This window comes from Balaenoptera musculus, chromosome 18, assembly GCF_009873245.2.
Source record: "Balaenoptera musculus isolate JJ_BM4_2016_0621 chromosome 18, mBalMus1.pri.v3, whole genome shotgun sequence".
NCBI lineage: Eukaryota > Metazoa > Chordata > Mammalia > Artiodactyla > Balaenopteridae > Balaenoptera > Balaenoptera musculus.
Window position 1 is genome coordinate 49,150,938 of NC_045802.1, and position 27,948 is coordinate 49,178,885.

General features: G+C 41.3%; 1 protein-coding gene across 3 annotated transcripts in view; it reads right to left on the bottom strand.

Moving 5' to 3' along the window:
- Window positions 1–26,043, bottom strand: part of TBC1D4 (TBC1 domain family member 4) — a 211,083-nt gene extending 185,040 nt beyond the window's left edge. For all 3 annotated transcript variants that reach the window (XM_036831403.1, XM_036831404.1, XM_036831402.1), the window contains exon 1: window positions 25,412–26,043. In XM_036831403.1, the coding sequence (XP_036687298.1) occupies window positions 25,412–25,909 (498 nt within the window). In that variant the 5' untranslated portion in view covers window positions 25,910–26,043. The remainder of the gene's footprint in view (window positions 1–25,411) is intronic.
- Window positions 26,044–27,948: the final 1,905 nt, after the last annotated feature.

A 27,948-nucleotide genomic window follows, 5' to 3' on the forward strand; every position in this document is an offset into this window, starting at 1 on the left:
TCTCACTTCCTTTTTATAATTCTGTAGGGCAGATACAAATATTATTCCTACTTTATAGAAGAGGGAAAGAGATTCAGATGAAGTAATTTGCTAGTTGTCCCAATTCCATGTGGTCTCTGTGCTCTGGCACTGCCTTTTTTCTTGCTTTTCTTCCTCCAAAATACATGCATTTTCTCCATCCCACTTCCCCATACCTCTCCTCTTCTGTATAAATATAACATCTTTTACCCAGTTCTCTACTGAGGACCTATATGCTTTCTCCGTGTTCTTTTTCTTAAAACAGTGGTAGTACCATTCACTGCCTTTAATTATTTAACATTTTTCCTGCGTGTCTTTTCTCTTCCAAGAGCAATATAAACCTCTAAGGCCCAGGTCGACTGTCACACTTCTTACAGCCCTGGATATAGCACAGTCCTACTCAGAACAAACACTCTAAAACAACAAAAGTATATATTCTGTTGAAATCATTTCAACAAAGCATATAATGAATGCCGAATACGTATTAGTCATTACGTCAGATGCTAAAGACAGAAAAATGGCATTGTCTCTACCTTCAATGAGTTTACAGACTAGTGGTAGAGAAAGGCTTGCAAATGAACACTAAGAATATGAGACAACTTCCATAATAAAGGAGTATGGGAGCCACAGAGGAAGAAGCAACCTTCACCTGGGGGCTGGGGGTTGACATCAAAGACTTTCCAGCAGAAATGACTTTAGTAGCATTTGTGATGATTAGGACCCCACAGCACCAGGATGGTGGATAAGAGGATATTCCCAACAAAAAGACCAGCGTGTGAACATAAAGATGTGAAAGGCCAGGTGGGCATGAGGAATAGTGAGAAGGCAGAGCTGGAGTACAGGGGTGGGGGGTGGGGCGGGAAGGGGCAGAAGTGAAGCCATGTTAAGGAGTGTGGGCATTCTCAGAGTAACCAGGTTAGGCATCAAAAAGGAGAGAAACAAGGACTGAAGTATACGGTTGGACCAAAATTACCCCATTGATGACTAGAGTCTTACAGACAGGACACTAGCATTATGCAAGACTAAGCTGCACCCATTTGGAGCGTTTCCATGAGTAGTCAACATGAGTAGTCAACATGATTTTTCATCATCACCTTCAATACCATGCTGATTACTTAAGCCACTAGAGCTTACAAAAGAGAGCATCTAAAATTCTGCTGTATGGGAATTCCCTGGTGGTCCAGTTGTTAGGACTCTGCACTTCCACTGCTGGGGGCCAATGTTCAATCCCTGGTCCAGGAACTGCATGCCGCACAGTGAGGCCAAAATATAAAATAAAATAAAATAAAATTCTGCTGTATGTTTGGGGCCAGTGAGTGTCTGTACCACAAAAAGTAAGCAGCAAAGCAATCAGGAGCTCATTATCAGTTTACTACTACTTTTTTTAAACTTTTTTTACACCTCTTAGAATGTACAATACACAATGGCCTAAAAGAAATGTACATGATAACTAAAAAGAAAAAAGGTTTAGGGACTTCCCTTGGTTGCACAGTGGTTAAGAATCCGCCTGCCAATGCAGGGGACACGGGTTCGAGCCCTGGTCTGGGAAGATCCCACATGCCGCGGAGCAACTAAGTCCATGCACCACAACTACTGAGCCTGTGTTCTAGAGCCCTCGAGCCACAACTACTGAGCCCGCATGCCACAACTGCTGAAGCCGGTGCACCTAGAGCCTGTGCTCCGCAACAAGAGAAGCCACTACAATGAGTAGCCCACACACCACAACAAAGAGTAGCTCCCGCGCACAGCAATGAAGACCCAATGCAACCATAAATAAATAAATAAATAAATTTATTTTAAAAAAAAAGAAAGAAAAAAGGTTTAAAGACTATCTATGTTTAATTGTTCCTCCCCACATTCCAGAAAGGACTCCAAGTGAAGGACTGTCTGTGGATTTCAATTACCACATGCTCTTGAGCTCCCATTTCCATATATAATGGAGCTATAAATCTCTTTAATACTACAGCTTCAAAAAAGTACTAGGTGCTATAAACTTTGTAGCTCTACCAAGCTGTTCTTTTGAAGTGGCATGATTACATTTCTGAGCAACTTGGAAATCACCATGAAGCCATTTAAAGAAATTTTTAACTTGATTAAAACCAATAAATGCCACATTCTTTATAGAAATTTAAGAATGACAGAAAAACCACCATCATTAAAATTTCCTAATCACCGAGTTCTTCATTGCTACATCTAGATAGATGTATTGACTTTAAAAAGTCTCAGACAAATTAAGAGTCACATTTCATTAAGGAATATAAACATACAAAAAACCTTAAGTCTTAATTATCTGCCATTTTTCTCTAAACTCTAGAACCAGGCCCTGAAACTTCTGCATTCCTGGAGACTAACTGCTGATCTCACGTCAGGGGATACGGAGAAGCCCAACAAATGTGTATTCTCTGAAGACCTTTCCGACATAATTAACACAAGCTTATGCTACTACCCCTGTTTATCTGTTTCTGTAGAAACCTCTTATTCTCGGTGGCTAACTCGCTAATCTTACACTTGATTAGCCTCAACCACTATTTGCTAATGGCCATGGTAGAGCTGATAACAATGGTGGTGACAAGGAAATTTAAACACTCTGACGACTACAAGGTTTTCATGCTTCCACTGTATAACACATAACCAAAAATCTCCTCTAAAAATCCTACACTGATACCATTATTGTTTTTGCTTTTCTCCAGTGGATGAATGTTTAAATATAAAAGTCAGTTCAATTAGGGATAGCAAATTGAAGCAGAGGAACAAACGCAGACGTGCCCAATGTTCTAAAGCTTAATATGACACCTAAGATAACTACTAAAGTGTATATCACCTCAAAAATAATAAATAGGGCTTCCCTGGTGGCGCAGTGGTTGAGAATCTGCCTGCCAATGCAGGGGACACGGGTTCGCGCCCTGGTCTGGGAAGATCCCACATGCCGCGGAGCAACTGGGCCTGTGAGCCACAATTACTGAGCCTGCGCGTCTGGAGCCTGTGCTCCGCAACAAGAGAGGCCGCGATAGTGAGAGGCCCGCGCACCGCGATGAAGAATGGCCCCCACTTGCCGCAACTGGAGAAAGCCCTCACACAGAAATGAAGACCCAACACAGCCATAAATAAATAAATAAATAAATAAAATATTTTTTAAAATAAATAAATAAATAAATAAATAAGCAAAGAGAATAGTGTTATATTTACGTCTTGCTTTCTTTCTGGGGAAGATAAGCAGAAACCTATCTCTTAGGAGGCAGAAGAGTTAATATGCTGCTTCCTTCCAGCACGACTAAATGTTCTCCTTTCACCACTCATAAACCTATGAGGGTAGAGGTTGGGGGAAAAAAAAAAAAAAAAAAGATGTGGCAAAGCAGAGATGAATTTCCCCCAAAATGCCTGAAGCCTCATTTTCCAAAGCTGAGAGAATCATTACCACCTTCCTCAAATTGCCTGGCTGCCAAGGCAGCCCCAAATGGCCATAAATAAAACCTTAATTACATTAATTAGAGCAACTGCTTCCTGCAGAACATCTCTTTATTTGGGAGCCCTGTGTCAGCCCTGGAGCCAGGACTACCCTCCTTGGCTCACCCCCAACCCAGACATCTCACTTCCCCACTGCTTATAACAAGGCTCCTAATTATGCTTCAATATGTCCTTGACTGATCTCTTCTCCAAGACACCGTCTCACTGTTGGCAGGAGACATCATCCACTGCTATTCTATTCTCTAACTTCGGCAGAGCATGAGTAATAATGTCCATACAATGACAATAGACCATAACCTTTGACTGGAGGCTGATCTGCCACCTAATTTCTCCTGGGATTGCCCAGCTACTGAAACATAAAGTGATACTGTAACTGCTATTCAAGTAACAGGTGCTCTAATAACCATCAATCAAGCACCTAAGCATTTGGTAACTGTTAATATACTCATAATATCTCCAACATGCCAAGAGTCGAAGAAAGAGTTTTGATTATCACTCTAGAAAGAAGACGTCAGAACAATTTGACTAGAGGTAGTATCAAGAAGCAGTAGTGTCCTGATGGCACCTGAGGCATTTTAACAAGACTGTGCTGTGGCCACCCCTACTGTACATGCTGTTTCCTGGGCTTAAGTTAACTGAAGCTGGTTCCTGGAGTTGTAATCAAACACCCTATACAGGGGGAGCGCTGCTCGTGTGAGGTGCAGGCGGGCGCTGGTGTGCGTGGAGGCCACTGCTCGCCGGGCAGCCTCCAACTGCCCAGCGGCCAAGATAGCCGTGTGGCTGACAGGGTCTTGGTGCTCCGGCCGTGTGTCAGGCCTGTGACTCTGAGGTGGGAGAGCCGAGTTCAGGACACTAGTCCACCAGAGACCTCCCAGCTCCACGTAATATCAAACGGCGAAAGCTCTCCCAGAGATCTCCATCTCGTCGCTAAGACCTAGCTCCACTCAACAACCAGCAAGCTACAGTGCTGGACACCCCATGCCAAACAACTAGCAAGACAGGAACACAACCCCATCCATTAGCAGAGATGCTGCCTAAAATCATACTAAGTTCACACACACCCCAAAACACACCACTAAACGTGCTCCTGCCCACCAGAAAGACAAGATCCAGCCCCACCCACCAGAACACAGGCACCAGTCCCCTCCACCAGGAAGCCTACACAACCCACTGAACCAACCTTACCCACTGGGGGCAGACACCGAAAACAGCAAGAACTAGGAACCTGAAGCCTGTGAAAACGAGACCCCAAATACAGTAAGTTAAGCAAAATGAGAAGACAGAAAAACACACAGCAGATGAAGGAGCAAGGAAAAAAACCCACCAGACCAAACAAATGAAGAGGAAATAGGCAGTCTACCTGAAAAAGAATTCAGAGTAATGATAGTAAAGATGATCCAAAATCTTGGAAAGTGAATGGAGAAAATACAAGAAACGTTTAACAAACACCTAGAAGAACTAAAGAGCAAACAAACAATGATGAACAACACAATAAATGAAATTAAAAATTCTCTAGAAGGAATCAATAGCAGAATAACTGAGGCAGAAGAACGTGTAAGTGACCTGGAAGATAAAATAGTGGAAATAACGACCACAGAGCAGAATAAAGAAAAAAGAATGAAAAGAATTGAGGACAGTTTCAGAGATCTCTGGGACAACACTAAACACACCAACATTCGAATTATAGGGATCCCAGAAGAAGAAGAGAAAAGAAAGGGACTGAGAAAATACTTGAAGAGATTATAGTTGAAAACTTTCCTAGCATGGGAAAGGAAATAGTCAACCAAGCCCAGGAAGCACAGAGAGTCCAACAGAGGATAAATCCAAGGAGAAACACTCCAAGACACATATTAATCAAATTATAAAAAATTAAATACAAAGAAAAAGTATTAAAAGCAACAAGCGAAAAGCAACAAATAACATACAAGGGAATCCCCATAAGGTTAACATCTGATCTTTCAGCAGAAACTCTGCAAGCCAGAAGGGTGTGGCAGGACATACTTAAAGTGATAAGAGGGAAAAATCTACAACCAAGATTACTCTACCCAGAAAGGATCTCATTCACATTCGACGGAGAAATTAAAACCTTTACAGACAAGCAAAAGCTAAGAGAATTCAGCACCACCAAACCAGCTTTACAACAAATGCTAAAGGAACTTCTCTAGGCAGGAAACACAAGAGAAGGAAAAGACCTACAATAACAAACCCAAAACAATTAAGAAAATGGTAATAGGTACATATCGATAATTACCTTAAATGTAAATGGATTAAATGCTTCAACCGAAAGACACAGACTGACTGGCTGAATGGATACAAAAACAAGACCTGTATATATGCTGTCTACAAGAGACCCACTTCAGACCTAGGGACACATACAGACTGAAAGTGAGGGGATGGAAAAAGATATTCCATGCAAATAGAAATCGAAAGAGGGCTTCCCTGGTGGCGCAGTGGTTAAGAATCCGCCTGCCAACACAGCGGACACAGGTTCGTGCCCCGGTCCAGGAAGATCCCACATGCCGCGGAGCAGCTAGGCCCGTGAGCCACAACTGCTGAGCCTGCAAGTCTGGAGCCTGTGCTCCGCAAGGGGAGAGGCCGCGACAGTGAGAGGCCCGCGCACCGCGATGAAGAGTGGCCCCCACTCGCCGCAACTGGAGAAAGCCCTCGCACAGAAACAAAGACCCAACACAGCCAAAATAAATAAACAAATTTATAAAAAAAAAAAAAAGAAATCAAAAGAAAGCTGGAGTAGCAATTCTCATATCAGACAAAATAGACTTTAAAATAAAGAATATTACAAAACATGTGGACACCAGGGGAGAAAGCGGGAGGGTGGGGGCGTTGTGGGGGTGGGATGAACTAGGAGTTTGGGATTGACATATATACACTGATATGTATAAAATAGATAACTAAAAAGATCCTGCTGCATAAAAAATAAATAAAATTAAATTTTAAAAAAAAAAGGCTATTACAAGAGACAAAGAAGGACACTACATAATGGTCAAGGGATCAATCCAAGAAGAAGATATAGCAATTGTAAATATTTATGCACCCAACACAGGAGCACCTCAATACATAAGGCAAATGCTAACAGCCATAAAAGGGGAAATCGACAGTAACAAAATCATAGTAGGGGACTTTAACACCCCACTTTCACCAATGGCCAGATCATCCAAAATGAAAATAAATAAGGAAACACAAGCTTTAAATGACACATTAAACAAGATGGACTTAACTGATATTTATAGGACATTCCTTCCAAAAACAGCAGAATACACATTCTTCTCAAGTGCTCATGGAACATTCTCCAGGATAGGTCATATCTGGGGTCACAAATCAAGCCTTGGTAAATTTAAGAAAATTGAAATCACATCAAGTATCTTTTCCGACCACAATGCTATGAGACTAGATAACAATTACAGGAAAAAATTCTGTAAAAAATACAAACACATGGAAGCTAAACAATACACTACTTAATAACCAAGAGATCACTGAAGAAATCAAAGAGGAAATCAAAAAATACCTAGAAACAAATGACAATGAAAACACGACGACCCAAAACCTACGGGATGCAACAAAAGCAGTTCTAAGAGGGAAGTTTATAGCAATACAATCCTACCTCAAGAAACAAGAAATAACTCAAATAAACAACCTAACCTTACACCTAAAGCAATTAGAGAAAGAAGAACAAAAAAACCCCAAAGTTAGCAGAAGGAAAGAAATCATAAAGATCACCAGATCAGAAATAAATGAAAAAGAAATGAAGGAAACAATAGCAAAGATCAATAAAAATAAAAGCTGGTTCTTTGAAAAGATAAACAAAATTGATAAACAATTAGCCAGACTCATTAAGAAAAAAAAGGGAGAAGACTCAAATCAATAAATTAGAAATGAAAAAGGAGAAGTAACAATTGACACTGCAGAAATACAAAGGATCATGAGAGATTACTACAAGCAACTGTATGCCAATAAAATGGACAACCTGGAAGAAATGGACAAATTCTTAGAAGAGCACAACCTTCCAAGACTGAACCAGGAAGAAATAGAAAATATAAACAGACCAATCACAAGCACTGAAATTGAGCCTGTGATTAAAAATTTTCCAACAAACAAAAGCCTAGGACCAGATGGTTTCACAGGCGAATTCTATCAAACATTTAGAGAAGAGCTAACACCTATCCTTCTCAAACTCTTCCAAAATACAGCAGAGGGAGGAACACTCCCAAACTCATTCTATGAGGCCACCAACACCCTGATACCAAAACCAGACAAAGACGTCACAAAGAAAGAAAACTACAGGCCAATATCACTGATGAACATAGATGCAAAAATCCTCAACAAAATAGTAGCAAACAGAATCCAGCAGCACATTAAAAGGATCGTACACCATGATCAAGTGGGCTTTTAAAGGGGAGGACTATAGCATGGGAGACAGCATTTCAGATAGCTCTGAGAAACTGCTCCAAAGAGGTGGAGGGCAAGGTCAATATATATGTGATTTTGGTGAAGGAGGATTCAACTCAGGTCTTTGTGACTCTAAAACATATTCTTTCCATTACTAAATCACATTCTATCCCTGGAATTTATCTTTACTCTTTACTTTTGTACTTTACTTTTGTTGTCATATCAAGACATACTTAAAAATCAGTATAGATCACTTAGGTGTTCATAATCTGGATTTCTGAGAAATAGTTTAATTTGACTGAAATCCAGTTGCACTGCTAGCATTTCTCAAAATAAAGTTGCTTAAAATCTTATATGTGGACCCTGACTTCCAGTGAGAGTGATAGCCATTGATGCTCTGGTTGCCCTGGTTATGTGGACACTGATTTCCCATGACAGTGATAGCCGTTGTCTTTGGTTGCCCTTGTTATCCCAGTAATCAAGGATTCTTCAGTATATGCAAATCAATGAATGTGATACACCATATTAACAAATTCCACGAGAAAAAGCATATGATCATCTCAATAGATGCAGAAAAATCTTTCGACAAAATTCAACACCGATTTATGATAAAAACCTTCCAGAAAGCAGGCATAGAGGGAACTTACCTCAACATAATAAAGGCCATATATGACAAACCCACAGCCAACATCGTTCTCAATGGTGAAAAACTGAAACCATTTCAACTAAGATCAGGAACAAGACAAGGTCGCCCGCTCTCACCACTATTACTCAACATAGTTTTGGAAGTTTTAGCCACAGCAATCAGAAAAGAAAAAGAAATAAAAGGAATCCGAATCGGAAAAGAAGTAAAACTCTCACTGTTTGCAGATGACATGATACTATACATAGACAATCCTACAGACGCTACCAGAAAACTACTAGAGCTAATCAATGAATTTGGCAAAGTAGCAGCATACAAAACTAATGCACAGAAATCTCTTGCATTCCTATAAACTAATGCTGAAAAATCTGAAAAAAGAAATTAAGGAAACACTCCCATTTATCATTGCAACAAAAAGAATAAAATTCCTAGGAATAAACCTACCTAAGGAGACAAAAGACCTGTATGCAGAAAACTATAAGACACTGATGAAAGAAATTAAAGATGATACATACAGATGGAGAGATATACCATGTTCTTGGATTGGAAGAATCAACATTGTGAAAATGACTATACTACCCAAAGCAATCTACAGATTCAGTGCAATCCCTATCAAACTACCAGTGGCATTTTCCACAGAACTAGAACAAAAAATTTCACAATTTGTATGGAAACACAAAAGACCCCGAATAGCCAAAGCAATCTAGAGACAGAAAAACGGAGCTGGAGGAATCAGGCTCCTGGACTTCAGACTCTACTACAAAGCTACAGTAATCAAGACAGTATGGTACTGGCACAAAAACAGAAATATAGATCAATGGAACAGGATAGAAAGCCCAGAGATAAACCCGCACACATATGGTCACCTTATTTTTGATAAAGGAGGCAAGAATATACAATGGAGAAAAGACAGCCTCTTCAATAAGTGGTGCTGGGAAAACAGGACGGCTACATGTAAAAGAATGAAATTAGAACACTCCCTAACACCATACACAAAAATAAACTCAAAATGGATTAGAGAGCTAAATGTAAGGCCAGACACTATCAAACTCTTAGAGGAAAACATAGGCAGAGCACTCTATGACATAAATCACAGCAAGATCCTTTTTAACCCATCTCCTAGAGAAAGAGAAATAAAAACAAAAGTAAACAAATGGGACCTAATGAAACTTAAAAGCTTTTGCACAGCAAAGGAAACCATAAACAAGACAAAAAGACAACACTCAGAGCGAGAGAAAATATTTGCAAACGAACCAACTGACAAAGGATTAATCTCCAAAATAACAAGCAGCTCATGCAGCTCAATGTCAAAAAAACAAACAACCCAATCCAAAAATGGACAGAAGACCTAAATAGACATCTCTCCCCAGAAGATATACAGATTGGCAACAAACACATGAAAGGATGCTCAACATCACTAATCATTAGAGAAATGCAAATCAAAACTACAATGAGGTATCACCTCACACCAGTTAGAATGACCATCATCAAAAAGTCTACAAACAATAAATGCTGGAGAGGGTGTGGAGAAAAGGGAACCCTCTTGCACTGTTGGTGGGAATGTAAATTGATACAGCCACTATGGAGAACAGTATGGAGGTTCCTTAAAAAACTAAAAATAGAACTACCATACAACCCAGCAATCTCACTACTGGGCATACACCCAGAGAAAACCATAATTCCAAAAGGGTCATGTACCACAATGTTCATTGCAGCCCTATTTACAATAGCCAGGACATGGAAGCAACCTAAGTGTCCATCAACAGATGAATGGATAAAGAAGATGCGGCACATATATACAATGGACTATTACTCAGCCATAAAAAGAAAGGAAATTGAGTTATTTGTAGTGAGGTGGATGGACCTAGAGTCTGTCATACAGAGTGAAGTAAGCAGAAAGAGAAAAACAAATACCGTATGCTAACACATATATATATGGAATCTAAAACAAAACAAAACAAAACAAAAAACTGGTTCTGATGAACCTAGGGGCAGGACAGGAATAAAGACGCAGACATAGAGAATGGACTTGAGGACACAGGGAAGGGGAAGGGTAAGCTGGGACGAAGTGAGAGAATGTCATGGACACATATACACTACCAAATGTAAAACAGATAGCTAGTGGGAAGCAGCCGCATAGCACAGGGAGATCAGCTCTGTGCTTTGTGACCACCTAGAGGGGTGGGATAGGGAGGGCGGGAGGAAGACGCAAGAGGGAGGGGATATGGGGATCTATGTATACATACAGCTGACTCACTTTGTTACACAGCAGAAACTAACACACCATGTAAAGCAATTATACTCCGATAAAGATGTTAAAAAAACAAAAAACCCTGTACAGGAAGGGGCCTTACATCCCTTAATGCAGTGGTTCCCCAAATCTAAACTGCATATAAGTGCCAAGCTGGCTGCATCCAAGCTCCCAGTTTTTAAATAGATTCCCAGGTCCTACCCTAGAGATTCTGATGCAAGGTATCTGGGGAGGGGCCCAAGAATCTAGTAGACCATATACTTTCTGAAACTCCCCACAGGTTCTTATGTGCAACTGGGTTGAAAAACACCCTCAGATCACCCTCCCCACCCCCTGCTGAGACTGATTTCATTAGCCCCAGTGTTGGTGAAAATGGTTGCCAGGGCTCTAGAAATCATAATTTCTGATGGAAGGATGTAATCTCTCTTAGGAATATTCGGTCAGAAAAAGAAATCACTGCTAACATCCAGCCCTCTCATTTTACAAATGAGATTTTTGCCCTAAAACCTGTTTCTCCCCCACTCCTCCAACCTGCCTTCCTCTTATCTGTAAATGGTAACAAACCCACCCATTAGTAAAAAAAAAAAAAAAAAAAAAAGTCAGCAACTTGGGAATCATCCTTAATTGTCATCTCCACAGTAAGTCTTCCTTGACTCATCTCATACTTTTGACTATGAGTAGCAGAAAACACAACTCAACTCACATAAACTGAAAAAGTCTACATGTAGGTGGTAATCTGGATTGTTCCTATCAGAGTTTAGTTTTTCTCCAGAGTGCCCTCCTCTGTTTCATCATCACTCTGGCAGTGAAATAACAATAACAGTTCCAGGCTTTAAATCTACACACAACAACCAAGGAGGAAACAACAACCAAGTCTCCTTTCTCAGGAGCCCCAAGAAAATTTCTCTCATCTTGCACTGGCACAAACGGATACATTCCCTGGGACTACTGGGTCTCCAGGTACAAACTTATAAAACTGACTTGGTGCAGGAACCCTGGACAAATCAATGGCATTTCCCACTTTCGAGCAGGGGATGGGGCCACCCTTTGTAGCATATGGGCTGAGTGGCAGAGGGAGAGATAAATGAAGAAAATTTTAAGGTTTTATTAGGAAAAGAGAGCTGGAGAATCTACTACACAACCCAGTCAGAAGTTTCCTCCTTTTATTCTCTCACAGCACCACGTTCTTTTCCCTCATAGCCCCTATCATCTTTGAAATTGGACACTTGTGGACATGTAGCTAACATTTACCGAATACTTTGAGACGGCAGTGTTCTAAATGCCTTACATAAATGGACTCACTTAACCTTCATAACAACGCTACCATCCCCATATTACAGATGAGGAGACAAAGGTACAAAGAGATGCAGGAACTTCCCCAGGGCATGGAGCCCACAGCGGTAGAGCTTTGAGTCTCAGTGATCAGACTTCAGAGCCCAGGCACTCAACTACTACAATATGCTATTCTTTGTACTCACTTTTGTCTCACTCCTCCACAAAACTCTAAGATACATGAAGCAGGGAATGTTTTTGTTTTATACATATCAGTCTCCAATGGAGTGCCAGGCACACAGGAAGCATTCAATTCCCCTGATAACTGAACAAATGAATAGATGGTTGAAAGAATGAGTGAATGAACAAATGAGGTAATGAACAAAGGAACAAATTGTAAAACCATGACCCAGATTAACAGAGCATTTGTGTTACATGTTTAATTATGGAAGAGTGGGGTCCAGAGCTTCAATTTCCTGTGTCCAGTCCAACTTCTCTAGTTGAAGGTCTGTTATCTCTGTTCCACATGGTCACACCTGCAGAGTCAATAGTCTTTTCTTCTTTGCAAAGCTACCAACCAGCAAATGAAAACTCCAGCAGGAGACAGTCACTTCTTTTGAGATAGATTAATATGTGAACATGTCCAAAATAGAGAATGATTTGAGTAAAGGATGGGCTTTTCCCTCATTTAGCCTATGTGCATTAGACAAACACTTTTGTTCATTAAGAGTAAGAACCAAAAACTGAAAACATATACAAAGCCCTTTGTAGTATCAGGTACTGAGGGAATTTAAACATTTTTTTAAATCAACAATTTTAATAAACCAATCAAAGTCTCTACCTGATTTATAGAGATCTGAGTATGTGCAGACCATTTGTTGTAATTTTCTTTCATGGTGACAGCCTGACTTTTAAAAATAAATTATCTGGAAAATGTAAACAGCTAAGAAAAAATTATGGGACATACATATGTCGGTTCCCACTGTCAATGTTCAGAATTAACTCCACTCTCAGCAGAAAAATCATAGCCAATCACAGCAAACAACGTCTCCAGAGAAACTACTAATTGGTACAATCACATTCACACAAAAGCTATTAACCTGCCTGGTTCCTAAGTAAACAGGGGTAATGTGAACCGGGTAAAGTAAATCCACTGCTGACAGACATCAACTTTCACGCTCAGTATGTATATTACAGCCTGTCCTTCTACAGAATGACTTGTGAGTTTACCTTCCACTCCAGGAGCAAAAGAAAACAACCTACTAAATAGGCAAACCCGCTATTAAACTACTTATATGTTTGCCTTTTGCCTTAATAAGCAGCTATATGTTTGGTCTTGAAAAATACACCATCAGCAATATTTATGTCTTCAAGCCAAGCTTACTAATGGAAAGCTGGTTTTCAAAGATCATTTCCATCATTAAAAAAAGGGAGATGACGAACCAGAAATGCTCATTTAGTAAACACACTGCTCTATCAACGGAGCAAAAGGGTCTCCTACCCCATGCAAGGGACCACACATTGAAGAAAATGTGGAGATGCTCATGGATGGACAAATTATGCCTGAAGGCAATGAGGGAATGAGGAGAAAATGCCCTTTTTGAGGATGAGAAGAAGAGACAGAGGGCCTGTATTTATAAAAGTAAATGACTGTGGCACTTTTTACTTTTTCCTAGAAAAATAAGGTTATCTTTCCTTGTGTTGTTTATTCTTTAAAGTCGAACCCCAACCCATGGGGTTACTGCCGAGCATGAATACTACCCTTATGTGTGTCTTGGTACACGTCCCACTGGCCACTGAAAACTATAATCCAACCTATCAACTGCTCTAATTATAAACATTAGATAAAAAGAACACAAGGAGAATAAAAAAATATATACTCTGTCACAAGGACATGCTGTTTAAGCAAACAAAGAAATCCAGAATACGAACCGTACATCTTAATATTGGTCAACAGTTCACCGTGGACATTGGCCATAGTTTTTTTTCTTTCCCACCCCTGGTCTCACCCTGGTGGATCTCCTCTCCATTTATTCATTTCCCTTTTTGATTTAAAAAAATTTTTGAGACACCTCTTAGGCACTTCCAGTAAGGTTTAAAAATCAGTGCCTAAGAAAATGGTCCGTTGTAGATTTGGGAGTAAAAACTTACAGAAGCCATTCTAAGTATTTTGAAACTAAACAGCCTTCCAAATGAGATTGTATTTCCACAGAGAAGCCTAAATAACAACTGAACTGAAACTAAAAAAGATCCAATTCTTGCAAGGATGTACTTACAATGCCACTCTTGCTGATCATCTTCCAGATGCGTGAATGCTTGATTCACATTATTCAAAGAAAAGGCCATGGAAACGCCTATTCTCATGTTGGCAGCTTCACTAAACTTCCTGTGTTTTGATAGGGGAGGGAAAAGTCCATCTCAAATTAGTCTACAAAATTTTTTTCATAAACTACACAATTTACTTATTAAAGAAAAGTCTGCCTTATAACCCCATTTAATATCGTAAGCTGGCTTCCCTGGTGGTGCAGTGGTTGAGAATCTGCCTGCCAATTTAGGGGACACGGGTTCGAGCCCTGGTTTGGGAAGATCCCACATGCCGCGGAGCAGCTGGGCCCGTGAGCCACAACTACTGAGTCTGCGCGTCTGGAGCCTGTGCTCCGCAACAAGAGAGGCCGCGATAGTGAGAGGCCCGCGCACCGCGATGAAGAATGGCCCCCACTTGCCACAACTAGAGAAAGCCCTTGCACAGAAACGAAGACCCAACACAGCCATAAAAATAAATTAATTAATTTAAAAAAAATATATATATATATTGCAAGCAGTATGATGTCTCTACAATTATAAACATTCATAACAAAAAATATTGTGCAACCAATACAATAAACACTTATTAAAGTTAATGAAAGGCAACAAGCAAGTATGAGAGCATATGCATATAGTTGCCAATAGACTTTAAGTTCTCACCAGTGGATTTAAATTCCTTGAGGGCAGGGACCAATTCCTACTTACTCAATTTGTTGGAATGGACCTTTACTATAGAACTAGGTCTGGGGCGTACCACTGTGAACAGACAAGATTGCTCTCCCTTTAGAACTTACATTCTAGAGGTGGTGACAGTACCCACAAAAAGTGTTTTAAAAATTAATTTTAAATGTGTAAGTGCCAAAAGGAAAATAAATAAAAGGCTGAAATAGAAGTGAAAAATTGGGATACTTACCGACTTTATGAGATAGAGGGTCACTGGAGGCCAATCTAAGGAAGTGACATTTGTCAGTTAAGCAAAGGACTGAAACCTGAGAAAAAAAAGCTAATCTAGCAAGGAATGGGAACCACACATGCAAAGACTTTCAAGTGATCTGACTTGGGCTTGGTTAAGGATGGCTGAAACATAGGGAGCATGCTGGAGAGGGGTAGTCTAAGAGAAGACTGGAGAGACAAAGGGAGCGGAGTCGAGCAGAGTCATGTGAGAAGGAATCTGCGTTATTACTCTGAGAGCAAAGGGAACCTGCTCTGGTTTGTGCTTTATAAGCACGACTCCTACTGCTCCACTGAAGAAGGGATTGATAGGAGAGCAAGAGTAGAGCAGGGAGAATAGTTGAGAGGAGTCTAAGAGTCCCAAAAAGACATGATGGGAGTTAGACCCAGGTGGTGGCAGTGGTCATGGAGAGACATGGACATATTAAAAACTAAGTTTTGAAGGCGGAATCAACATGATGACTTCCTTCAAGGGCTGTAACTGGGAAGTGAAAAGCAGGACTCAAATATAATTCCTGGGTTATAAGCATCAGCAACTACATATTCAAGTGCAGGTGTCAAGTAAGCATTTAGATGCTGAAAGAAGCTGGTGCTCAGAGGAGAGGGCTGAGCTATAGAGATAAGTGTGGGAGCCATTAGCAAAAATTTACGAAGTGGCTTTTACGAAGTGCATGAGGTTTGGAAATCCAGATCTGCTGTTACTTGCTGGCTTGTGTCTTTGTAGGAAAATTACTGACTTAGTTTTCTCACCTATAAAATGGGGATAGAAAACACCTGTTCTTAACAGGCTTGTCTAGAGCAGGGGTCAGCAATCATTTTCTATAAAAGGCCAGATAAGAAAGATTTGGGGCTTGGTGACCATAGGGTCTCTGTCAAAAATACTCAGTACTGTCATTGCAGCATGAAAGCAGCCACAGATAATAAGTAAACAGATGAGTGGGGTTGTGTTCAAATAAAACTGTATTTACAAAAATAAAGGGCAGAGTTTGCCAGCCCCTGGTCTAAAGCAGTGGTTATCAAAGTGTGGTCTTGGACCAGCAGCACCAGTATCACCTGGGAATTGTTAGAAATGCAAATTCTGCACCTCAGCCCAGACTAAGTCAATCAGAAACTCTGGGGTGGGGATCCAGCAATCAGTATGAAAACAAACCCTACAGGTGATGCATGTTAAAGTCTGAGACCCTCTGGTCAAGAACATTAATAAATATATACTGCTTAGAGGTATTATTATTATTAATACATATCTATTATTGTTTTAACCTGGCTCCTAGAAGTTTAGAGTATAATTTCTAAAGGTAGAATCAAATGTTAGATAATTGTGGTGGATCAAGTAAAACAGAAATAACAAACTCTGTTAAACTACAAGGTGGACTTAAGTAAGAATAGTTGAGAAATTAAAGATTGTTTTTATACACTCTTTATTTCAAAGAACTCCTATACTTTCTCATATATTAAGATAGATTTAATTTAGTCATGTTCACACTTCTCTTATTAAAATGAACAATATAATTTCCAATATATATCTTCAACCTAACTTCCAATAGAAAGAAAGGTTAACACCAATTAACTTCCAGACCCCGAATGGCATTTTAGCTATGGGTTAGTAGTCCACTGCTATAACTAACACACTTAGAACATAGAACAAGCAAATTTATCAAATGCCAGTTAATATTTTAACAGAAAAATTTGACCATTTGAATTTAGGATCAATGGGGGAAGTTAAAATATAAAGGGCTGTCAAGAAACTAAATATAATATCACCCACTTTCATATTGCTTTACTAGTACTATTAGAAACTAGGCAGAAATCTGGTTTCCTAGATCCAGCCTATTGAACCTTCCTCGAATTAGATAAAAGAATTATGGATGAATATAGAGGGCTCGTGCCTACTACCTACTACCACTAGGCTATATTCATGACAACTGGCCTCAGCAAAATTCCATATGAAAACTGAAATAAAATCAGTAAACAACGGTTAACAGCTTTGGAGGGCACCAACAGGAAGGGGGAAGGACCGGACAACAGATCTTTCCTCAGAAGAGGGAAGACCAGCTTCCAAAACTGAAAAGAAATTCAATCAAGCAGGCAGTGCACAATATTAAAAGAGTAAGAGAGTAGACACTGGGTGGTCTTCAAAGTGAACAGCAGGATCAGGTAGATACAACACAGAGTAACGGGGTATCCCACCAGGTATAAAGTACCTGTCACTAGAAATCTAAGGAGAGGAAATATTTGTAGAACCAAGCGAGAAGGCCATCAGTTTAACTTCAGGTAAACTCAGAAAAATCTCTCAAGCTGCCTAGCTAATGAGAATTAAATGGCTGAAACCAGAGCAAGAGGTGAACTGAAAAAGCTGGGAGCTGTCTGGGGCCAGAAAACAGATTTGATTATTTGTTTGTAAAAGCTTAAGCCATAAATGTATTTGTACACATTGTCTAACCTATTACTGAAAATGTATATGAAGATACAATTGTGAGATGCAAAATACTACTTGATTTGCTCAACCAGAAGCACTGACTTGCAACCTGAAACTGATCATAAACTACTCACAAGTTATATAATACTGATAGTACAAAGTTCCACAGTTGTAAATTTGAGAATTTTCGAAATTCCTATAAAAATTCACAACAGTGCCAAAGTGAAGACTATCCAACTAGTTAAGGGCATCCGCAAAATAAAAGAACTGAAGCAGCAAATTTAGGCTTCTATATTTAACCAGAAAGATCCCATTACTTGGAGATCCTCTTTCGAACCCAACCTCTTACAAGAAATGAAACTTGAAAGGGATCGGTAACTTGAAAAAGAATAACTCCGTATCTTTTTCATAGGGCTGCGAAAACCTGTGTTAAGATTATCTGAAATTAAACCAACCAAAATTTTAATCTCATATTTTTTCCCTTTCTGTCATAGGATCATAGATGACTGGAATCATATTAAATAACACCTGAAAGTTTAAGCCAGGAGTTTTCCAAACTTATAGTTGTTCAGAATCCTTTTAAAGGTAAAGTAAGGTGTTAACATAACTATTTTACTGTTACTTTATTTAAATATGTTCACAAAAATCTAGATATAAACTTTAGATGCTTATAGCTCTAGCTTTTAAAAAGCTTTCTATTTTTTTTTTTTTTTTTGGAGCAAATTATAACCACTTTATTCAGAAAGTCAAGAGTCTGAGAAGATGATGGACTAGTGTCCTAGAGAACCATCTTACCGGGGTCTGGGTGCTAGTTCATTCCACAGAACAAACAAAGGGGGAGGTGAGGAGGTAAAATATAAAAAGCTTTAAAACCAAAACCAATTTACAAAATACCCACAAACACAAGCATAAAACTAGTAACAATTATACTAACAAGCTAAATTCAATGGGATGAAAGGAAAGATGTTATTTTTCAAAGCACATGCCTACAGCACTGAATATGCTACAGCACAGGTTCAGCATGCTAATGTTACTGTGGACCCCAAGATTGCTTTTTTATGAACCATTTTTCTCTACTTGAACTCTTACAAAACCATACATCAGCCCATTAGGTCACTGGGCTTTATCTAACCTTAAAATTTACATATTCTTTTCCCTTTAACCCAAGGTAATTAAAATAGCACAACTTGGTGCCAATATTTCTTGCTTTATTGTATGTTTTATAATGATGGTAAGATGCATTATTTTTATAGTATAATTTTACACTTTATATTATTTAATTATATACTTTTATATTATAATACAGTTTATAATTTATACTTTGTACTTTGTTATACTTTACAATATTTGTATCCTTTACGAGTCAATAAAATATATTCAAATGCATGGTTGTACCTGTTCTTAAATGCATACCCTAAAGATTTTTTATTCTAAAGTAGTTATAAAGGCTGCAAACAGACTCTCATAGTTTACTTCCCTGCCACTCCTAAGGACACTACATAAAAGATACACCAGAATTCAGCTACATCAGCCTAACAAATCATACCGACGTTTTACTTTCCATTAAAACAAAAATACACACTGGCAAAACTATATCCAAGCATGCATTCAGCATTTCATTATTATTTTACAAATTTAATGAGCATATTTAACTGTGGAGATTTTTAATGTAAAAGTGGGAGAAAGTGGACAAATACTGCATGATCTCACTTATATACAGAATCTAAAAAGTCAAACTCATAAATGCAGAGTAGAATAGTGTTTGCCAGGGGATGGGGGATGGGAGACATGGGGAGATGTTGGTCAAAGGGTACCAACTTTCAGTTATGCAGGATGAGAAAGTTTTGAAGATCTAATGTACAGAGAGCATGGTGACCATAGTTAATAATACTATATTGTATACCTGAAATTTGCTAAAAGAGTAGATCTTAAGTTTTCTCACCACACACACACAGGCAAAACGATAACCATGTGAGTTGATGGATATGTTATTTAGCTTGATTGTGGTAACCCTTTCATTTGATACGTATATCAAAACACCACATTGTAGCTTTAAATATATACAATTTTTGCTTGTTAATTATACCTCAATAAAACTGGAAAACAAAATAAAACAACTATCTTAAAAAAAGAATGGGAAAAAGTGATAGCATAAAACTTCGTAAGACTAACAACTAAAGGCTAATTTTTCAACAATTGCATTCCAGAGCAGCAGATAAGAGAACTATCTACCCAGACTGGAATCAGCTTCTATCATTACAAGGCTTGTATCCTTGGGGAAATATTTAACCTTTCTTTACCTCAGTTTTCTCATCTGTAAATGTGTCAGAATCACCTGGTCGGCTTGTTAGAACAGACTGGTGGACCCCAGCCTCAGTTTTTGATGATGTCAAGTTCCCTGATGATGTTCAGTAGTTATGGCTTGCAGGCTCTAGAGCGCAGGCGCAGTAGTGGTGGCACAGGGGCTTAGTTGCTCCGCGGAATGTGGGATCTTCCTAGACCAGGGCTCGAACCCATGTCCCCTGCATTGGCAGGCAGATTCTTAACCACTATGCCACCAGGGAAGCCCAACATTAGAATATATTCCCTAAAAGTTGTTTATTCCATCTGCAGAACTTAAAACTTTGGCTTGAAAGGTAAAGTTTTCATTCAACATATGGCTAGTCTTATCACGCCTGGCAGAATAATGTCTATCTAGAGAAAAAGATATGCAAAGCTATTAAGCTAGAAAATGATGAGTTTCTTAAAAATCTTCTGTAGTCACGTATTACTCCTCCTCACACTCACCCTGAGCTTTCAAGTCTGAGAACGACTACAAAAATAACCAGGGGAACAGAAGTGGTCATATACCCAACCAGATGAACAAAATCACTGAGGGCAGTGGTTCTCAAACTGTGGTCCCCAGGCCAGTAGTCTGGACATCATCAGGGAACTTGACATCATCAAAAACTGAGGGTGGGGTCTACCAGTCTGCTCTAACAAGCCGTTCAGGTGATTCTGACACACACTCAAGTCTGAGAACCTCTGGCTTACGATAAACGAGCCCTGATACTGAACAACCACATCTTCATTATAACATTCCCTTCACAGGTGGGAGGCTCTGGGCATACATTTTTACCTTTCCCCCAGATATTGCAGTCAAGATTCTACCACAGAGCCAGGGCAAATTAACCCACCTCAAATCAGAAGGGGAGAGAGGGGCTTCCCTGGTGGCGCAGTGGTTAAGAACCCGCTTGCCAACAGAGGGGACACAGGTTCGAGCCCTGGTCTGTGAAGATCCCACAAGCCGCGGAGCAACTAAGCCCGTGGGCCACAACTACTGAGCCTGCGCTCTAGAGCCCGCGAGCCACAACTACTGAAGCCCGCGTGCCTAGAGCCCATGCTCCGCAACAAGAGAAGCCACCGCAATGAGAAGCCCGCGCACCGCAACGAAGAGTAGCCCCTGCTCACCGCAACTAGAGAAAGCCCACATGCAGCAACAAAGACCCAATGCAACCAAATAAAAAAAAAATAAAAAAAAAAGACTACAGCAAACATGAGGAGAGATCTACGCAGAATAGCACAAAGTACTCAGAAATCAAACAGAGAAGTGTGAACATTTCCAGATTTCTATTTCTCTGGTTTCCTTGCTAGCATACTCCCAGAGCCACTGACCCTTAACTCTGAGGAAGAACTGAAAATGACCTTTTTGAAGTATATCACTGAAAATTAAGTTGAAAATTGGTTACCTGAGTAAAGCTCAGAAAATACTAAATATTTTAAGAGAAACAAAAAAAAAAAAAACACAGACTTAGAGAACTTGGTTCGGAAAAAAACTGGTGTCAAGTTCATTTTTTAATTTTAAGAACACAATTTGTAAAATCTCTTTGAAAGTACATTCTTTCGAGCTTCAAGAAATATATACATAAACAAAATCAATGAAAATTATAGCAATCATGTTTTTGTCTTTTATAGGACTACTCATTCTATAATTATGAAGTATATGCTGTTGTCTAATGGAAATGATAACACCTTCATTCTCTAACAATAGTTATGAACACTAACAATTCTTGTTTTTTAATATGATAACAATACATATAACATAAAACAAGTTCTGCTTTTTAATGGGGAAATGGAGATAATGCCATATATATATATATACACATAGCCTCTTTCTGAACGTAGGTAAAGGTAAGTAATTTGAGGAATATTAGTGACCTTCCCAAGATGTTAGGTAGAGAATCAGATATTCTTGGTTCTCCAACCAGTTTGAAGTCTACAACTCAATTTATGCCAGTGTGATTTGTTTTTTAAGTTATGTACAGTTAAGCACTTTTACTAGTTCAAATATCCAACTTTGGCTGAAATGTGCTAAGTCTGACATTCCTCCTATGCAAGACTACACATCTTGAATAAATGGGAACCAATCTGTATTGGCATATATTTGATCTGAAACTGGTTCGTTTGCTCCCAACACATACCCCTCCTTGCACCTGGCAGAAGTAGCTCTGCATCAGACCATTCTGGCTGAGCACTGCTTCAGGCTGACTCAGGTTGAGCATCCTTAGGTTGACTCTGACCCGGAAGGTGTGGCGCCACAGGGCACATCACTATGGCAACTCCCCACAACAGCCCCAAGCTACTCACACAGTGCTCCCATCTCTGAGGTCACATGAGGTCACACTCCCCACCCCCCAAAAAAAAAGATGTGTGAGTAGATATGCTGCAAGACATTATCGTTTTATATACAGAAACCACAATCCTCCATCTCGGTGGCTTGGCAGAAACACAAACTTTGCCAATTATCTATGGTCACCCATGTCACCCATGTCCCTGTTTGCCCTAAACAGTCCAGCTTTATACTTGCTATACTTGTGTCATTTTAATGATGCCCCCTTTCTTAATAAAAATTGTCCTGGATTAAACAATAAATTATATGGTCATCCTACAGACAGGCCTATTTCAGAAAAGGGACGGGCATGACAGACAAAGCAGAGGCAAGTTTACTTGGGGATGTTTTCAGGCCTTTCTGCTCCAGGCTACCTTCCATGTTTTGTTCAGTGACTGTAGAAAATACTTAGGAGACCTAACAATAATCTTAAAGTCCAACTAAAAAATTCTCTACTTCAAATGTAGAACTCAGCAGCAAAGCAAACAGCAGGTCTTCTTCCTTCTCATTTCAAAGGTGCTCAGAACAACCCAGAGGTTCTACTCTACATTAGGCATACTGCTGGATGGTAATAATGTGATGAATTCATCCCTCTAACAAGTTCAACTGCAGAATCATCACTTCTGTGAGTTTTACTTATAAATTTTCCCCCCCAAATTACCCTAACTCTCCCCACTATTTCAACAGGATATGTGACAAACAGCACTCAGTATCTAATGACTGCACTTGTCCACTCAACAAATATTTATGCCCAAGATCAAACGTGGCAGCCCTTAGATCTCTGAAGCCAACCTTCAGATGTGTTTTGTTTAGCGCAGATAGGATTCTTATATGTTTAAAATATTTGCTGATACTTTAAAATGTGGACTCATACATAAAAATCCAGATTTCCATCTTCTCTTGAGAAATCCGAAGCTCCGGCAACAATGGGCTTATATTCTGATAATGTAATTTCCAGTTGGAGCTGAGCAGCAGCTTGAGAAAGGACCTCTCTATCTAGTCCTCTATGGCCCTCACTCAACCTTCTTCCTCGCAGTTTGAGTTTGTAACCCCTGATTTATAGCTGGAGATAATCCTTAGGTAGACAACATCTGGCCTTTCAAATTAATGATCCTCTGCCAGGGGCTCTCTAGGTTTGGAGCAAATAGGAATCTATATCTTTAGATCAAAGACTCAACTGGGAAATGGCAATAAACAGGAAAAGTTTGTTTTTTCTTTTGTCAAAAAGCCATATGGCTTCCACTGCTCCTACAGGACCAAAGGGGGGAAATAAGCCTAAGCATGTTATTATTTGTAAAGAGCACATCCAGCCTCTAATAGCTAAATACAAAATGAAGGTAAATAAAATGGGATATTTTAATTGACCTTCCAATGAGTCCAGGGAAGACTCAACAGTCACTGTTGAGAATTTAAGGTGCCATAACCCATAAACAAACTTTGACCATCAGTGAAATTAGTAATGATGTGTCATGCGTCAGATCTGAAGAAAATAACCACCAAGAATCATAAAACATTCCTTAAAGTCCTGGAAAAATGCAACCACTTCCACCTTACTGCCAGAACCCAAAAATCTTAATACAATAAAGATGTTGATAACGTTCAGAATAAAGAACATGCTGCACTCCAATTTCAACCCAGGTGAAAGCTAAAAATAAATTTTTAACAAATAAGCATAAAATGAAATTCATTTTAATCATGGTTAGAATCCTGAGATCATCTGTGATAAGGTATTTTACCATAACATAACACCGGTAACATAAACTAAAATATTGGGAGCTCTGAGCCCTTAGGATATTAAACTAGTTTACAAAGTAACTGATGGAATCCAAGACAATGAGCTTTATTTTCTTCAGCTCAGCTACAGGTCTTTTTGTGAAAAACTATTGGACAGTCTTTCAATTACAGATACTGGAATATATGAATTTTCAAAACTTAAAGCCTTATTTATAGGAAGTTTTTCTCATCTGACTATTAACTTCCCAGCTGCTAAAGAAACCCGCCACACAGTACAACCGAGACTTCATTTATTTATATTTAGACAACACTATTTTCCCAAAGAATCTAAAGTACTTTGCCCAAACATTCAGTAACTATTATAAATAACAGCATCTGGGGGGCTTTTGATATGGTAAACTCCTTACACATTTTTTAAAAAGGGGGAGGTGCTGTTTTTCAAGACACAATCACTGTAGTAAAGATTGTTTAGATACCTCTCTCCAGACGAAAAAGGACTGTGTCCGTTTTTTTTAAGGAAGTAAAAACGCACTGTTTGGTAACAGGCACCTCGATTTGGTAAACTCTGGAGAAATATTAGAAAAGAGATGTTCACCTCGTCTACAACACTGATTTTTAAATCACCCAGGTAGGTACTGATTCTGTCTCCAATTAGTGTGGAAAAAAGTGCAAAAAAGAGAAAAAAAGTCTTCTTTCCACTCAAAATCTAAAGGCAGATTCGTATTTTGCTGACAATTGGACAACGTCTAGTAACTTCTCTCTAAGCCGGGCTCCGAAACAGCTTTCCAGACCCAAGACCTGCAGATGCTGCTGTGACTAGGATGCGACTGTCCAAAGGGGCCAAGGTGCAGGACTCGACCAAGACCGAGAGTGTGTGCGGGGGCCTCTAGGAACCCAACCCTCTCCCGCTTTCCCTCTTAAACACACACGTGCACGCACGCACACACTCGGCCAAGGCCGGGCATGCCATCTCCAGTCACACCCCAAGACATCGAGATCCTCCCGGGACGCGCGCTGCTCCCGCATTCTCCTAGGGTGCACCAGCTCCTCCACCGTCCCGAGACCACTCTCCGCCTCCCTCCCTCTTCCTTGGCCCTGCGGGGAAGGAACCGCCGCCAGAAGCAAGCTCCGGACTCGGGGTCCGAGAAGCGGGACCAGCCTGCGCTCAAGCGCGCCACGTGGAAGGCGCGCGCCAGCAGCTGGACCGGAGTCGGTCTTTAACGTGGGGTCCCAGCGCGCCTGCAGCCCTGCCACTCCTCCCGGGTGTGATGGGCCCTCCCCCGTGCCTCCGAGCCGCGGTCTTGCCTGATTGGGGTCTGTGGCGCGGAAAACGTGGCAGGCCATCTGCGACTCCGGGTCGTCTGGCTGCGCCTTGATCAGGTAAGCAAAGTAGGTGAGGTCGTGGCTGTTGTGGATGAAGCGCGAGATGTGCTGCGCCTTGTGCTCGAAGATGAACACTGCCGGGTTGGGCTGCGCGGCCGTAGGGCCAAAGCCCCCAGCGGCACCGGCGCCCGGCGCGGGCACGCAGCGCAGGAAGGGCGCGCTGAGCACCAGCAGCACCTCGCGGGGCGCCGGCGCCCCGCAGCCGCCCGCCTCGGGCTTCTGGCTGCGCCGGCGGATCTCAGCCATGAGCCAGGGCAGCATGGGCAGCGTGGTCCTGCGGTCCAGGCACGACCCTCCCACGTACCACAGCCGGAACCTCTTGTCGCCCGGCTTCCCCTGGCCAGGCTGCGCAGGGGCGCCCGGCTCGGGCTCCAGGGGGTGCGGGAACGGTTCATCCTGAATGCAGCTGGGGGGCTCCATAACTCGCGCCTCCCGAGGGCACGGAGGCGGCCGGATCGGCGCGTCGCGCCCCCAGTTCTCGCGTTGAAGGCGCCGCCGAAACTGTGCCAACAGCTGCGCTGGGCCCCTGCGCCCGCCTCGGCGCGACCCCGAACTCCGCGCTTTAGTGGCCCTGCCCCATGCGGCACTTCGGGCGCGGCTCCCAGGCTCTGGCGGCGGGCACCCGGGGAGCGCCTGGCAGCAGGACTGGCAGGAGAGGGCGGGTTAAATCGCTATCCTCCTTGCTCCGGCTCGAGCCTGGGGCCGGACTTCCCCCTTCCTCGTCCGCGGCTCCGCTGGGTCAGAGGACAACGCCGAGGGCCCCGCGCCTCCGCCGGTCGCCGCCAGTTCCAGCGCTGCAGAGCCGTTGCGGCCGCCGCGCTCGCCCCGGGCGGGCACTGGGAGGCAGGGCGGGGAATGGGCTGTGGGCCGGAGGGGGTGACTTGGGGCGGAGCTGAATCCTACCAGGGTGACCAGCTGTCACCTGGAAGGTCGGGGCTCCCGGGCTTCGGTGCGGTCGGTTCTCGGGGAGGGCCTGCGAGAACTATTTCGATGGAAAATAACAAAAACAAAACGTGGCCTCGCGGGGGCCGCTCCTCCTCCGGTCGCCGCAGCCCAGCTCGCTGCTCCTCCTCCAACTGTTCCCGTCCCTCCCTCGCTTCTTCCTTCCTTCCAGGCTGCTTCTTTAATCGGGCTGCCACCCCGCCTCCCGTCCGGCGGGCGGAGAGTGTTGCCTATAAAAGCTTATCTGTGAAGTCACCTCTTCGCCTCTTTCTCCGGCCGCGATCCCAGACCGCCCCTGCCACCCGCCCCTCGGGCAGCAATACTGCGCCCGGCGCCGGCACTGCCCGGACCAAACTCATCATCTCCCGGGTCACCGAGATCTCCGTCTTCTTCTGGGCGTCTCTGCTGCCCCCTGGAGAGGGGACCACTGTCAATGGGGCGCTGGGATTTTTTTTTTTTTAATTAATTATATTTGCTTGGTTTCAATTCCTTCTAAAGCCTGCATCATAATTTCTGAATCTTATTTCCTAATAATCTCCAAAAAAATACTCGTGTTTTAAATCACGAAATTACGATGAAATTTCTTTTCCATTTCAAAAGAAATTTATTTGTGATTTTTTTATTTACACACGTAGGGGCTTTGGTCATCTGAACAAAAAGAAAAAAAAATTTTTTAAGGCTTTTTAGGTCTCTGTTTTTCAAGGCAAATGAACACTTGTTACATGTTTGATCTTGACCTCAAATCCTAGTCAGATCTACTGCCCTGGTGACCTAGAAGGGACTATATGGGCCCTGATACGCCTTTTCCTTTCTCCAGGCTTTCAAGGCTCTTGGTAGATTGTCTCTTTGATGCCATACTCTTAAACCTCTGTAATGTGTGAGGATATTACAACAGTAAAGTGTGCTCCATCATTCCCTATTCAAACTGCTTTGTCGTTTAGGGTCAGATAGGTTGTCTAAATAAACGCACCTGACAGGTTATACAATAAACATGAGACAGTATGCCACAAAACATAGCTTTCCTCCTTTGTCTCACAGAGGTATTCAAGTTCCAAAATATGTGCCCAGCGTCTTCCATCTCCAACTCTCTTTTGGTTTTTCCCAGTCTTATCCAAAGCAGTCTCATTCCTACATTGCTTCACCAGCTACATCCAAGTAGTGCCTTCCACTGCACCTCTAAAGTTGGAAGATTCTGACCCCAAGTCTTCACATGGGTGTTCCAAAGTTCCAGAAAACAATCAGGTCACATGATAACAACAAAATACAAGGCCATGCCCAACATTTCAAAAACACTGCAAAGTAACAAAAATAAACTGAAACGAGTTTTGATTAAGCCTTGTTTCACTTATGAGAGTATTTCTCAAACAAAAGTTATTTTTTAGGAACCAAATACATTTGACAATCTACCCCCATATCAAGGTCACCAACCACTGACCCTAAGGGACAATGTTACATGGGAATAAAAAACATAGAAAAACTAAATAGAGAAAATGACCTGTTTCAGTTTCTTCCAGGTA